The sequence below is a fragment of the Populus nigra genome, chromosome 7, assembly GCF_951802175.1.
Source record: "Populus nigra chromosome 7, ddPopNigr1.1, whole genome shotgun sequence".
Lineage (NCBI taxonomy): Eukaryota > Viridiplantae > Streptophyta > Magnoliopsida > Malpighiales > Salicaceae > Populus > Populus nigra.
In genome coordinates, this window is record NC_084858.1 from 16,318,124 (window position 1) to 16,334,391 (window position 16,268).

Below are 16,268 nucleotides of genomic sequence, written 5' to 3' on the forward strand. Positions count from 1 at the left end.
TATCTCTCTAATTGGGCACTTCATGTATCGGAAAACCACGTCGGAAGGCAACATGCAAACAACTATAATGGGTTTCCTCCAAGGATCACTATGTAAGACACAAAAAGCTCTTCTAGGATTACTTTACAAGGAAGAGAGAATATTGTCCTGCTTCGTATCATAGCTAACAATTACAAGAATTGAAGTCTGGATGTTTCTCATGATGAAGATTTCAGTTGCCAATTACTGAGATTTGTATGCTAAATGTTGAAAATTAGCTTCTTTTTTTGAGAAATAACGCATGCCACTTCAGAGGGCAACCATGGACTTCGCCTCCAATTGCCCAATGCAAGATTTTCATATATGTACAAGTTGGGTCTCAACCGTGGCATGTGGGATAAGAGAAAAAACACTTCATATTGATAACCTTTTCATCGTGCCTAGGTTCCTTTTAGGCACCATTGGAAAAACAATTCAGCTGGAAAAGCGATGAACAATTTTACAATCATACACAATGAAAGAATCTAATATGGGCTAGATGCTGGTAATGCTTCATCATGCCTAGAATCCTGATGCAGTGGATCTGATTCTTGTTGTGAGTTCTGCCGAGATAGTTGATCGGCCCCTTGCTTAATGCGTTGTTGCTGAAGCAGCATGTTTTCGTCCTGATTATCAACTTCTGTGCTACTGGATGGTTTGGCACCGTTTGCTATGAGATTTTTAAACCAGGTTCCTTGAAATCTTGGGACACCTCTGTTCGAGTTTTCAGGGGACTCAAGACCAGACCCGTTATTGGAAGTAACACCCACAAGGAAACGATAAGCAACTTTGCTGGCAGATACTATCTCAGTCTTGGCTTGTCTAAACTGCAGGAAACCAACCACATATTTTGGAATTAGTGAAATGTTAAAAACCATAAATATGGTTATTAAAACATCCACATCCATATCTAATTAATAATTCACATGTGGGCCGTTCTTAAACTGGTGTCAATAGAAGATGAAAGGGCTGCTAATGAAAGCAGTATGAGCCAAAGAAAGTATACTGGATTGTGTTAGGAGTAAACAGATTTACTGCATGAATGATATCCATAAGAGACTACTTTCACATTCACATATTACTGAGGCAGAACAACCCTAAAAAATAACTTGAGGAAAAATAAACAGGAATCACACCAGGACAGTTGCAAAAGGATGGGAAAGTGAAGAATAACACAGACTACACCTAACCAGAATTACAAGCATTAATGAGGCGTCCATTACAAATTGTGTGGGTGGGTTGGGGGGCATATTTCTATAACTCCAGTTAGTGCAAGTGTGCTAATTACTTGAACTTGACAAAGTTAAAATGACCCCAAGGGTAGAGATATGATCCAGGGAAGTAAGAAAAACAAAAACACGAGCATCTCACCCGGAAGGCTGTATTTCCTGCTACTTCCATAGCAGCATCGCCAGCATTGGCAAAACGATTGACCCAACCTGTCAGACAAATCACAGTAACATCCACTTCAGGACAATTGCAACAAGAACAAGAGTGTTGAGATCACAACCTTCTTTCTTAAGTTGAAAAGGGTGAAGAATGGTTACAATCCCAAAGAAAAGCTCATAATTCATATACAACATTACTTTATTATTGGCAGAGGAGCCACAATTTACAACTAAAAATGCAGGGCCAGCGGTCAAGTGAAATGGAGCAGCAATATGAAGAAACAGCAAAATGGATAATGTAACCCAAGTAACTCCAGAAGAATTTTGGATAATGATGCTATTTCACACAGATCTCGTTGGAGAAAGGGGGGCGGGGATGGGAGAGGATAACAATCTTGCCAGGTTTAAGGTCATTGTCAAACTAAAGAGGACATTTTTCAGCATAAAAAATCACACATAAATATCTCCACATCCTACAATATTTCTCAATCATAAATCAGAGTCTACTGAGGAATTGTATTCAGAAAGAAAAATTTTCTATTATAGAAGCAGTACAAACAAATCACACTCAACAGCTGGCCAATTAATCTTCAAACATGGAATGGATTCAAGTTTCAGAAATTCTTTGGGGTAATCTGAAAAACAAAAACAGAAAAGAAAAGTTATTACCTGGAAGTTTTGGCACACCAAGCCTTTCGCAAAATTCATCACAGAAGTGATTACAGTTCTTGGCCAACAAGTCATAGGCATCTCCAGGCCATTCTCTACTAAGTTCCCGCAAGATCTGATTCACCTTAAAGATTGAACAACTGGTTTTTCCTAGTACAATTTTCTCACGATATGTATACATCGGATTCTTACTAGAAGGGCAACTAAAAACTCCAGTTCCTTGCTCACAAAACCCAAAAGACCATTCATCATCTCCATGTATCTGTCACACATAAAACAAACAGATTTACTACCCTTAATTCATACATTCCAATTCAATATAACTTGATTTCAAGAGTAACGGAGACATGAAGACCATAAATAAATCCCAAAGAATCAGTAAAACGTGTAATATAGTAGTAACATACAAGAGCTCGGTGTCAAGTTTTAAGATACACATTCATTTGCCTGCATCTAGCCGCGTTATTGCATACTTTAGCACTTAGAAACTAACTATAGATGACAGATTAGGATTTATAATGACAGTTATTCAACACGCTGCTTGCACAAGACATCCATCGACTCAGTCTGTACACAAGTTCAATTTTCCACAAATAAGTTCTCACTAATGCTAGGAAACTTTACTCAAAACTCAATCAACAAAACAAACCCTTTAAAAATGCTAGGTCAAAAAACTAAATAAATTGAAAGGGAACTGCAAAAAACTTAATTACACAAAAATGCCCCCTCTGCATATTCCATGTCAAAACAAATCTCCTCCCCCTTACCTGTGTGATTACAATATCTTCAATACAGTTCTATGTTCAAAGCCAACCCAGTTTATAGCACAGTTGAAAGTTCCGGTTCTTGAAAAACAAACCAAATTAAATGTCTATCAAAATCAAAACCCTAGAACCACCATCAATTCGCCATGTCAATGATTGGGACCCAGCAACAGTAACTATCCCTCTAATCCACAATAAAAGTTCCACTACGGTAAAAAAAAACGCATACTAATAAATTTTATTACGCAACGATTCAACTGAAACTGAAACCAAAACCCCAGATCTCACACTCCACTGAAAAAAAAACATAAAATTAAACAATTAAAAATAAAACCCTAGATCTCTCTTTAATTTACACTAACTCCACCATAACTGCTGCAAATAAACAAATGAAAAACAGAAAGAAATGGACCTGAACGGCGCTGTGGAAGATGCCACCGAGACCAATAGCGTCTTTGAAGATCTTGTTGATGTTCAAAATTGTGTTGTTCGTCTTCTCCGATCCACTATTAGTCACATCATACACATGCAATATCACCTCCGTCATCTCCTCCTCCTCCTCCTTTAATCTTAGTTCAATCCAAAACAATAAACCCCAACCTATTTCACCAAAATCACACACACAGATGAAGCTCTCTCTCTCTCTCTCTCTCTCTCTAGTGTGTGTGGGAGAGAAGAATTCGAGTTTCAGAGGACTGGGAGGTTTTTGTAATTTGGCCTCGAAATGCTAAAACTTACTTTTTAGTTGAAGAAAGAAGGAAGGAAGAAGAGTTCATTTCAGATTTGTAGTGCGGTAAAAGTTGTATTTAAAAATATATTAAAATAATATATTTTTTATTTTTAAAATTTTATTTTTAATATTAAAATATCAAAATAATTGAAAAAAATATATATAAAATAATTTTATTTTTATCCTTCATCGATTTTAAGGATCTAAAACAAACTGTGAATAAGCATGATTTTTCTTTTATTTTTTAATGGCATGAAACTTTTTGGGTTTTCAAATTTGTTCCCTGACTAAAATTTTGTTTCAATTTAGTCCTTATATTATTTAGTGAGACTCAAACTTGCATTTTAAATTCAAAAATATTTTTTTAATATATTAGCCAAGAATGATACATTTTTTCTATTGTGAGGCTAATTATTTTTTACTTAGTATTTGATTATTGTGGTGTGGTAAAAAAACAAAAATAATAAAAATAAAAGTGATATTTATCTCGTGTACTTCATGTTTTATAAATACATAAATTTATTTCAAAATTATACCATAAATATATTTATTATATATATATATATATTCGATCAAATATGTTAATATTTTTATTTTTTTTGTTTTTTTTGTTTTGAGATAATAAACAAATGTTATTTTAAAGCAATTACTTCTTTATTTTTATTCAAAATTTACAAATTAAATCTCTTACTTTTTTTATTTGACTGACATAACAATATCCAAAAATTAATTATCATATACAATACATCTAGAGTTATTCGTGAATCTCATTTTCCCATGAAAGGAAAAGACACTTCTCTTTATATAATTTGAATAACTCATTTCATTTTATCATATGTTCCAATTAAGTTGCGAGATCTAAGAATGCTTGTAATTGTGATAATAATTGATTTTTAAAGTATTTTTTATTTAATAATATATTATAATAATAATTTTTTATTTTATAAATTTTATTTTTTATATTAATACATCAAAACGATCTAAAAAACTTATGTTCAATCGCTATCTCGAACATCATTAAAATAAAATTTTAAAATTTTTTTAGTATATTTATTTTTATGTTTTAAAAGTGTTTTAAAAAAAATTAATTTTATTTTATTTTTTCTCTATTTCAAAATAATTTTTTTATATTTTCATATTATTTTCATATACTAATATTTTAAAAAAATAAAAAAATATATTATTTTAATATAATATCAAATAAAAAATAATTTTAAAAGTAACCACTCGAGGCTGCTACGTTTGATATTAAGCTGTATAGATGGGGACTGATCTACAGTTAATCCAAACTTTTCTTTCAAAAGGAAAAGGAATTGAATATTATTAAATTGGTCCTAGAGATTTGATAGAATAATAATTACACCCTAAAAGAAGGGCTTCTTTATATATTTAACAACTGTCTGGATTTTGGAATCATAGAAGTTTACACTTTACAGTAATCGTTAGATGGAAGGAGTGGCGATTGGGATAAAAGTGGGACCCACAAATCGTGGCGATTATTACAAACTACAAAACCAGCAACCGACAGTTTTCTTACTGTCACGGTCAAGCCGTCCCTTTTTGTTTAAATTTTAATTGTTTTTTTTTTCCATAATGATTGAGCTTAGCTTTATCTAGCGGATTAATAAATAAATAAATGTGATTAAAAACTAATTTGAATGGGTTTTCAATTAAACCTATAAAAGTAACTCGGTTAACTTATAATTTAATTAGTTATATTACAAGAGTGGTTGTCTATGTTGTTGCATTTCTGTTTTGCTTAAAACACAAAAACAATAATGTTCGATAACAAAAGAAAAACATAAGTTATTATTCATGATTTCCTTCAAATTATGTGTTTGAAACACATGGAAAATGAAAGCAGGTCCTATTTGCTTCTTGCGGATGCACCATGTTGCACTGTTCAGTGAACAGTGCAGCATCTCTTTACAGTCGCATCTCTTTATGTAAAAAAAATAGTTTAAGATGAATTAAATTTATTCGTAAAGTAATCTCAATTTTATTTATGATAATATTTTACATAATTTTATTGCACGCTTAAAAAATCATAGAAACTGTAGTTTTTGCCGGATGAATTTTGTATGTAATAGAATTCTAGATAGTTTAATGGAACAATAAATTTTTTTATATAAAGTATGATTTATTTTATGATATAATAGCAATAGTTAAATCTACAATATTTAAATTAAAAACCATAAATATTAATATATATTTTTAAAAATTATTTTATAACTTCAATTTCAAAAGCATTTTTAACCAAATACATTGAACTACTTTTTGTTCAACCTAAATTTTAATCACAGTTTTAACCAAATATATATTTTTCCAAACCAACCTCAAGTAAAAATACTTTTTATAAAACAACTTTTTTCAAACCACAATTATAACAGCTACTGCAATACTAAACACACTCATATATCTAACATGGACATACTAAAAACACTCTTTCTTGATTTATTTTTTTTAAAAAATAATATTATTAAAATAAAAATAATTGATTCACAGATTAATTATATTATATCTAACACTTTTTATTTTTTTTCATGGAAATTCAACTAAAAAGGATGTACACCTTTAAATAATTGTGTCGGCAGCTCTTTGAATTGTATAAAGTTATATAGTAGCGTAATATATCACCCTTTGATCTTCGAAAATCTTAATCTTGAAATCAGGGCACTAGACTTTCCATTGTCAATCAAACAAGAGGTTTTGTCTCAGTGTTTGAAAATGTAGTAATAATTATTTTTTTAAAATATTTTTTATTTTAAAATATATTAAAATAATATTTTTTTATTTTTTTAAAATTATTTTTAATATCATTATATTAAAATAATTTAAAAACATAAAAAATATATTAATTAAAAAAAATAAAAACAATTTTAAAATTACTTTCCAACCACAATACCAAACATTGCTAATTACTTTCCAACCATGATTGTGATCGAACCCTAGATCCCTTTTGCTTGGACTTTCGGTGAGATGAAACAAGTTGCAAAGGGAGTTGATTGCTCTTCGGACTCCTCGAGTAGAGATATTTAGAATGTGTTTAGAAACGCCATCCAAATTATGTTTTTAAAAATTTAATGTATTTTTTTATTAAAATTTAATATAATTTATATATTTTAAATTATTTTGATATGTTGATATTAAAAATAATTTTTTAAAATAAAAAAATATTATTAACATATATTTTAACATAAAAAATTATTTAAAAAATAACTATTATTATATTTTCAAATCAAGATGATCATTTGCTATCATATCACGTCATTATTATCTTATTTTCTCTGGTAAATATTCTTGTCACACCTTTACAAGCCGTTACTTTGTAGGAGGTGGGACAAGACGGGAAATATTATTTATTTTTATATTTTAAAAATAATTTTTGAAAAATTTAATTTTTTTTATTTTAAATTAAGATTTTTTTATATTTTAAGATAATATTTTCATATGTTAATATCAAAAATAATTTTAAAAAAATTAAAAAATATTATTAAAAAATATTTATAAATAAAAAATATTTTAAAAATAATCATTACAACCACGGCTTACAGTAATGAAAAATCGTGTGACGCTGAGGAGACCCACTCGAGACTCACTTTGCTACGGGCCCAGGACGAGCCTGGTCCATGCACTCCCTCGAACTCCAGTTGTTTTCCTGTACTTGATAAACCCGACCGACCTCTGCTGGGTGTACTTGACAACTCAGAACATTATCTAGAATAAATTCCAAGTTAAGTTAAAAAAAAAATATCTAGCTAGTAAAACTCAGTTGATTTATCTACACACAGCCCCATTTGCGTCAATGTCAAGGATTCTTTTAATTTTTTTTTGAAAATATCTCTTTTTAATAGAAAAAAATCCTGATTAACTCAATAATCCAAATTGTTTCAAGTTCTTCGAGTAAGGATTGATATTTTTTCAATGGAGTTTTTAGAGATCTACTCTACACTATCCAACCGTTTTTGCCTTAATATTGATGATTTTGTTTTTTAAAAATTGAAGTTGTGTCGTTTAAATAAAAAAAATAACTAAATAATTCAAAAATCTAAGTTGTTTTTCAAGTTCAATAGCATGACGTTAGAAGCGATCACGGTGACATACAGAGGCAGACAAGTGAATACCAGCTTTGCTGCATAATTGACTTGTGGGCTAATTAATAATTTGAGTCTGAATCATCCACAGGAAGCCTCGAGATAGACATGGATGTGGGGGCACAGACATAATTCTTGATGTTTCGAGTCCTGAACTTCAGCAAATCGGCATCCTGCAGCTCGACAATGCAGCCGATTCACTAATGGAGGCTGCTTCATGCCGTAACAATGCTTTAGATAACTATCGAGAATAGTTTGTTACTTTTTATAGGTATTAATTATTAACCACATTGATTAAAAAAATAAATTAGATTCATAAAACCAAATAATTAATCAATCCATAAACATCACTACCAAACTAAATAGTAAATACATTGTTTGCAAGGAGGGGTGAGCACTGAGCACACTTGCTTTTGATCACGTTCCAGACGAATCTCTCACTCCCTCTCAAAATATTAAAAAATGATCTTGTGTAATCATTTAGTAGTAGGTAATATAGTGATAAAAAAAAATTAAAACTAAAAGATTTGTTTTCTCGTGATTTCAGGTTTGAGTCATGTGATTGCTAATATGATAGCCATTGAAGATTTACATAGTCGCTAACTTCAAGATCCATAGGATTAGTTAAGATGCACACAAGCTGATCCGAAAACTCATGTTGACAATAATAAAAAAAATACCTTGTGCTTTTTAATAACATCCCGTTAGAGGAAAGCTTATTATATAAATTTTACTTAAAAAGTTATACGAGTTTTTTTGAATGAAAATATATATAATTTTTAATTTAATTGTTGTATCAAATTAAAATTTTATAATCGCATTTTACAAACATGATTATATAGCGAATTAATTAGTTGTCTCGTTTTTATGCTCTGATTAGACTAAAAAATATATATTTTTAAAATTTTCTTTATTTTTCCTGTCATTTTAACACAGCAGGAATGCTAAATCTCAGGGGACAGAATATATAACCTAGATGTGTTTGAAACACTTGCAATCATATTCACTATGTAAATGAAGATAAAATACAGCTTAAAAGTAGTAGAGAAGGAAAAAAAAGATGGGAAGAGGAGGCGTCTCTAGTGCACCCAAGGAATGATGCCGAGGAGAAGTCCTGAGACATGATACAATGCAGTGACTTTGAAATTGCCCCCGCAATTTAGACTGTTTAAGTTAAGGTAAGAGTGAAGAAAACTATCTGCCATCATTGGTCATCAACTGTGAAAAAACTTGGCTGTTTTTAATCTCTGAGGTACCATCACCACTGTCTGTTTCAGTCTCAGAGTTATTTGATGGATCTTGGGGAGCTATTCTAGGTGATGGGAGCTCCGGTGCATTCACATTGCTGTCTTCGCGTGGTTCTCTTGATGGTTCAGAACCAGATTCTTGAAGCTGAAACGCGTGCTCCAAATTCCATAATACATCGCCCATGCTTGGCCTATCGACACCGTAGTCAGCCACACATTTCTCTGCTGTCTCTCCAAATTTCTTCAAAGAATTTTGCTTTATCTGTCCCGCGAGATGAGGATCGATAATTTGCTCGAGCATGCCCTTCTTCTGCCATTGCATTGCCCATTCTGCTAAATTCACCTGCTCCGTAGCAAGTAAGGGATCAACTGCAGGCCTCGCACAAAGAACTTCCAAAAGCACCACTCCAAATGAATAAACATCTGATTTGTCAGTAAGCTGCTGTCTTCGGAAGTACTCTGGATCAAGATATCCAAAACTTCCTTTTACACCAGTACTTACATGAGTCTCATCCAGACATGGGCCTGATCGTGAAAGACCGAAATCAGCAACCTTGGATACGTAATTTTCATCTAGCAAAATATTTGTAGACTTGATGTCACGATGGATAATGCCTTGAGCAGAACCCGTATGCAGGTAGTGAATTCCTCTTGCTGCACCGATGCAAATCTCAAGCCTTTGCTTCCAGGACAGATGAGAACATCCCGGGCCATACAAGTGTTCCTTCAATGGACCTTTTTCCATGTACTCATAGACAAGGATCATTTCTGACTGTTCTTCACAATACCCAATGAGGGAAACAAGATGGTGGTGGCGTATCTTCGACAAAACTGTTATTTCAGATTGGAATTCCGGGAGCCCTTGCCTGGATCCTGGCAGACCCCTCTTTACAGCAACCTTTGTGTTGTCTTTAAGAACACCTTTGAAAACAATACCAAATCCACCCGAACCAATTTTCAGACGGTTATCAAAATTGTTGGTCGCCAACTGTACGTCAGCAAAAGGGATCTTCAAGCTGCGATATTCATTCACAGTCACTTCTGACATTCTACCATGAGTACTACCTCCATAAACACATACAGGTGTCCATCCTGCACTTTCTACTCGTCTTGGTTTCGGTTTCTTCTTCTTGCATTTACAAGAAAGTGTTACTACAAAGACAATCAAACACAGAACAACAAAGCCTCCTATACTCGAACCCACCGCAATCCAAACAGTTCTCTTCTTGGAACCACTTTGCGAACCAGAAGGATTTATCATCTTCATGATCTCGACCCCATTCAAAATAGCATTGACTTTCAAAGGACCACTAATGGCCGAAGGTCCAACACTAACACGCACAGCCCCTAAATCATTAGAATCCACAATATAGTCTACATACATTGGAGATGAAAGTACATGGAATGTAAGGGATGACAAATCAAAATCACTTTCCGCGGAGTACTCGTTTAGGTACACATCAAAGTACAACTGATTAAGTGAAATACTGACAATATCACAGAAATGTAATCGAACCAAGTGCCGAACCCCAACAGATCCCACTGGAAAATCCCATGTGATGTTAAATCTTGACTGAATTGGGTTATTATCCTTATTCAACTGCTGTGCAGTCATATATACATTTTCAGGTGCAATCTCCCTACTAGCTCCCCCAATCTGATAATTGGGAGCTCGAGTAGTAACTGCACGTTTCGCAGCATATTTAAAAACAAGAAAATCCTCATCAGGAATCCAAGTTCTCCACACAGTATCATTAAAAGGCACCAATTTTGAACCTCCAACATTAATCCTATGAATTGTCTCTAAAACATGTGAAGAAAGATTCTTGTACACTTCAATTCCATTAGCACTAACCAATTTAGCTCCCTCATCAAGAATAAAATCCTTAGGAGCTGAAAACACTTCAATTGCATTCACAAATCCAAAACTTGATTTACCAACAGGACTAAACAAAATTTCAAGAGCATTATCATCAACTCTAAATACGTACTCTTTAAGCACAACAACTTTGGTACTAAAATCACTCAACAACAAATTCCCATTAACTAAAACACTAAACTTTGCAGTAGATAAATCTAAGTCTTGCGCTTTAAACGGAAAGAAATGCAAACGTATAAAGTGGGTCCCGTTTCTCTTAGTACTGAACTTGTAGCTTGAAGCAGTAGTGAAAACTCTAGCTGTGTTGTACAAAGTTGGTGAATTTGGAGATGGGTTTTGGTTCTTGGGTGAAATGGACAGGCCTTTCGAGGGAAAGATTGAACCTTGTGAAGTGGAATCAGCTCCAAAAATTCTGCTATCTGTAGGAATGAAAGAGGTGTTGGTGTTTGAACCACAGTTGATAAGGTAGTTGTCCGTAGGAGTGAAAGAGGTGGAGAAAGAGACGAGAGAGAGCAGTGTCAGGGAGAGCAAAAGAAGTGTTTTGGTTTCCATTGAAGCAGGTTTTTTGGGGTTTCATCAAGAGAGATTGAAGGGAGAGCTTTTAAGACATGGAGATCAGTACATGATTATGGTGAAGTGTTGAAGATAGGTGTGCCTGTGCAAGAACAGGATCAGTTGAAATTTGACTTTTGAAATTAGTCTCCAAATCAAGTTTGACAACCACGAGAAAAAAAAGCTAGTTCCTCTACATTTTTGTGTCTATTGGAAGTACTGCTGCTACCCAATTTTTCATTTCCAGAATCTAAACATTAACACAACAAAAAAATTGAAAACTTTCTATTAATCCATTAAAAAGCATTTTTAATTCACCTGATCCACTAGCTAGCAATAATATAGATATGCACTGATGACTTATTACTTGTAGTCCACTAGCTTCACAAAGTGGACGACAGATTTCATTGCATTCCTATATCATACAGAATAATTTAGAAAACCCTAATTCTCAACACTAAAGGATCAGTTGACAAATAGAATTCTCAAGTGTTTATCATTCATCTCGGCCAAACCCCAAGTTTCCTGCACAGTTGCACCACACATGCCATAGCAATCAGCCCCTCAGCCATAAATTTAAGTTGGGCGGAAAAAGATGTCAAAGAAGACACAAAATTTCTTCACCCTTTGACAAAGGGGTACCGCGCAATCAATTGCCATTATTATAGTCTTGATAGCTCTGGCCCCTGGATGCTCCATCAGCTTGTGGGTTTAGTGGCATCACCATCGTTAAGCAGATGGATGGGCGGTGTATTGCCTTGGTGGGCAAAATTTCTTTGAATTTGCTTTGCTTGGTGGATGTCATTTTCATGCATGTGTTACATGAATGAGCTGTAACCCTAATCATGATTCCATGAATTTTACCTCGAAGAGATGTGAGTGCTGCTGTTTTCATTATCTCTTAAAAGAATCCAAACACATTGAGGGAAACTGATTGAAAGAAGTATTTCATGGTAAAGTCATGATGAGAAAATATATTTAAAGGCATCGGAGAAAGAATGAGAAGATACATTATTAGCTAATCAATCTATAATGAAAAGCTTAATTCAATTAGATTAATGTGTTAGTCCTTTGGATTAAAGATTATGTCATCTTAATTTCCCAGATGAAAGAGCCCTTCATGAATTTATTGGCCCAAAAAGACTAAGTGGGCTGCATTGGGGAGATCTGATGAGGTGGACTTCGCCAGAATATCTGGTCTCATGAATTGGAGCTCCATTAATAACCCATGAAAGGGCATTACTCTCTCGTCTTTAATCCATTATGAACAGAACATTAAAAAAAACAAAGAAAATCAAAATTCAATTAAGATTTCCGAGACTTAAAAATTAAAACAATGCACTGTTATTGGATTTGTTGGGTCTACAAATCAATTTAGATCTATTATTTTTATTTAAAATTACATTGTTTTAGCTTTTTTAAATCCATCATTTAGTCTGAAATTAATTAGATGAACTTGATGAATAGCTTGGATTTAATCAAGTAAATATCAAAATTAATTCAAATTAAAATTTATTTCAAATTAAATTATGAATTTGAAATTTATTAAATTACTCAGCTTAATATCCATCTTCAATAAGAAAAAAAAGGGAGTAATATTTTTTTTTACTGTTTTAAAATATGATATTATTTATATTGGTAGGTTGATTCAAAGCTTAGGCCCCATTTTAATAAAAACAAAATAAGAATTAATTTAGTATGATAGATTAATTCATGACTTGATTAACTTAGAAAAACTCAATAAAAAACTGATGAAAATCCATTAATTTTTTTAAATTTAAAATAATATTATTTTTATTTTTTTATAAAATAAAAATTTGGTTGAATGAAATTAATCACCAAATTTATGATTCAGAACTTGTCGACTTTAAAATCTATGTTTTCTTCTTGAAAAAAAAAAAAACTCTTACTACTACGTCGTTTTCGTAGGTACTTAAGTCTTGAATAAAACCGACGCTAGAAATCTACTTTTCAGCGATGATCAAAATCCCCACTCTCTCTCTCTCTCTCTCTCTCAATTATTTTCTCACTGTAAGTAATCAAAATAAAATCTTTTCTTGATTTTGATTTATAATTTCCAATTTCTAGGGTTTTTCTTTACAAACCTTTTTATTTAATCTCCCCAATCTGATAAATCATTCAATATAATATCATAATTCAGCTTAAATATGCATAAATTTCGTTGCTTTATACCGATATGTATTGAAAATGCATAGTCAATAGTTAATGTTGGGCTCTGGTGTTTGTTTTGTTATTATAATGCAGGTATTTTGATGTTGGAAATCTCTTAAAGTTCCTTGCTTGAATCCCATTATGGTAAAGGAATTCACTTTTCAATTATTATTTTTTATTTTTATTATTATATGTGTTTATTGCTTTGTGTTTTTTAAGATTTGTAATTGTTTACCAAATTGACGCTTCTTAGGTTAGTCTCGGTAGTCACTGATCACGTTGATTAAACTTGGAGATTAATTTGCAATTGATACGGGTGTGTGTTGTGTTCGACAAGCATATCCATGTCCGACTTCGATATTTTCCGACATTTTACTTTGATTTGAAATGTCCAAGTGGTGGCGCCTGTGTTCGAGTATCTAGTATCTTGCACAGGTGTTCCATGGAAAAGTGAGTTGCTTGAGTAATACACAGAACATTAGGTAGGTTGCTTGTTGAAGGCAAGCTCGAGTATTTGGTTGTTTGAGACCATGTGGTCGGAAAAAAAACCTTTGCTGGTCTGCGCTTGGGAAGGGATGAGTTTATTGGAACTTTAATGAGAGTATTTCATTGTGTATTTGGAAGTTTTGATATAGTCGTTTAACTCTGAATGTTTTTAAAACCGCCTTTTGTTTTTAATCTTGATCATAAAAAATGAACCATGAGTAGACAGTTATACAGAAATGCTAGACCATGTTTTACTTTCAGAGAATATGTTACTTGGTCTTGGGACATCTGTATCTAATACAAGTTCATGTTCAACGTGCATACTTGTGTCGGAATCAGTTGCTATACAGAACTTCCTTAAACTTTTTCGTTTATATTAAGTGTTTAAGTGTCATAACCCATGCCTAGTTATTTCACACGGGTATTCTTGGGGGTAAAGAAAGAGTCAGAGTATCTTATGCAACATTGGGTGGCTTGTTGATACCAAAGCTCTCTTTCTCTTTCTCTGTCTCACAAGTGAGAACGGGCTGAGTTTTTTGAAGACATTGTTAGAGGCATTTTACCAGGGAATTGGAGGTTTTGATATGGTCAACATATGAATGTCTTGGAAAATGGGTTTTGACCAGTATCTCAACATGTCTTGATTGATTTGGTCCTCATATTCAAATGCTCAACATTTTTCGTAACACCGTGGAAGGCTGAGCTTAAGTGTAATCTTGGTGTGATGTTTTATTTCTTTCATGATGCATAATGGGATGATGGTTTTCTCGGTGTGATAATTGGATGCAGGATCCTAATTTTTTAATTGATGAGAAGGCTGAAAGTAGAGTTTATATCGGTAACCTTGACTTGAGAATAACAGAGTAAGTAAATTTATGGATGTCGAATTCATAATTTTTTGTGTGGTGCAAGTGTCAGCATAAATTCATATTATCATGTTTTGCTGTTTCGTTTACTCTCTGCATCTTCTTCAGGGCTGCGCTGATTAAGATGTTTACTCCCTATGGCAAGATTTTATCCGAAGAATTTCTATGGCATACTCGTGGACCAAAACGTGGAGAGCCAAGGGGCTTCGCTTTTATCCAGTTTAGCACTAAAGAGGTAAGCTGTATGCTTCTTTTGCTTTTGTACCAAGGCAAACTCCTGATTTCCACATTTAAAGTGAGTATGCAGGAAGCTAAACTGGCCAAGGAGAAGATGCATGGGAGGTTAGCTTGTGGCCGCCCTTTGGTTGTTCGTCTTGCCAGCGAGAAATACTTGGATGAAGCAACACAGGATTCTTCCACAGCACTTGGTGAGGCAAAGAAAGCTGGCCTTACTGGTAGCACTTTAGGGCAGACAAGTCGTAGTGCCAAGATAGCTGCAATAAAGAACAAATTGAGAGCCTTGGAAGAAGGGGGCCCTAGTGTGAAGAAGCAGAAGCAAGCTGACAGTGACTCATGTAAGGATAGTCTTGACCACTCACAAGACAAGGGATAGGTGCTGAAGAGAACTTTGAAAACTAAAGGGTTTCAAAACCCATTTACTGTTTCTTGGAATATACTCAGTATGGTTTTAGCCTTAGGATTATTTTGATACATAACATCATGGGAACATCATCTGCTGCGGGTTTCAATTGCTTGAGTTTTGTGCATTACCTTCTGGCTTGGTTGCTCGTATCAAAATTGTGCTGCTAACATTTCTAGGACTACAAAAATTGATTTTATCATATAGATTTTCATACCCCTTTGAAATGAAAATCTGGATGCTTTGACAAATATATATATCAATCGAAAATATAAGCTGTTAAATGAGGTTTGAAATACTTCATGTTACATGTTCTTAAAAGAGATGATTCTTATCTTGAGAATTGAATGACAAAATCTTGATTTTGTTTTTTACTTTTCTTATAGGAAAATTTGTAAATTTTTTATTGGACAAGAATCAGATCGATAATGGGATCTTTTTTTTCCTTTTTTTTTTCATACCAAAAATTTAAAAATGTTTTTTTGTAATAACGTATCTCCATTCATGTCACCATGGAGAATTGCACATAATTTATTATAATTTGCACAGAAAAATGATATGTATTCTATTCTACTGATGATAATAATTATATCTCAATTTTTGGATTGAGCTTTGTGCAATGCAATAGATGAATTTGGGGAGAGATGTTTTTTTTGTGGAATGGATATTTATCTGATTTGATGAAATCTAAAGGTGACTTCGGCTGTTTTTCTTCTTCTTTCTTTTTCAATGAAAGGACGATATATGGCCCAGACAACAGCTT

At 33.0% G+C, this 16,268-nt stretch overlaps 3 protein-coding genes across 3 annotated transcripts; 1 reads left to right on the forward strand and 2 right to left on the reverse strand.

Moving 5' to 3' along the window:
- Positions 1 to 377: 377 nt before the first annotated feature.
- LOC133700026 (uncharacterized) lies at positions 378 to 3,609 on the reverse strand. Its single transcript, XM_062123590.1, has 4 exons — positions 3,252 to 3,609; positions 2,076 to 2,337; positions 1,390 to 1,457; positions 378 to 845 (listed from the first exon to the last, which is right to left on the reverse strand). The coding sequence occupies exons 1-4, from the start codon at positions 3,384 to 3,386 to the stop codon at positions 504 to 506; spliced, it is 807 nt and encodes a 268-aa protein (XP_061979574.1). The 5' UTR covers positions 3,387 to 3,609; the 3' UTR covers positions 378 to 503.
- Positions 3,610 to 8,642: 5,033 nt separating this feature from the next.
- LOC133698577 (probable receptor-like protein kinase At5g24010) lies at positions 8,643 to 12,353 on the reverse strand. The gene has a single exon (XM_062121553.1). It carries the CDS (start codon positions 11,339 to 11,341, stop codon positions 8,858 to 8,860), a length of 2,484 nt encoding a protein of 827 aa, XP_061977537.1. The 5' UTR covers positions 11,342 to 12,353; the 3' UTR covers positions 8,643 to 8,857.
- Positions 12,354 to 13,300: 947 nt separating this feature from the next.
- On the forward strand, positions 13,301 to 15,635 carry LOC133698578 (uncharacterized). Its single transcript, XM_062121554.1, has 5 exons — positions 13,301 to 13,372; positions 13,607 to 13,657; positions 14,789 to 14,862; positions 14,974 to 15,100; positions 15,173 to 15,635. The coding sequence occupies exons 2-5, from the start codon at positions 13,655 to 13,657 to the stop codon at positions 15,476 to 15,478; spliced, it is 510 nt and encodes a 169-aa protein (XP_061977538.1). The 5' UTR covers positions 13,301 to 13,372; positions 13,607 to 13,654; the 3' UTR covers positions 15,479 to 15,635.
- Positions 15,636 to 16,268: the final 633 nt, after the last annotated feature.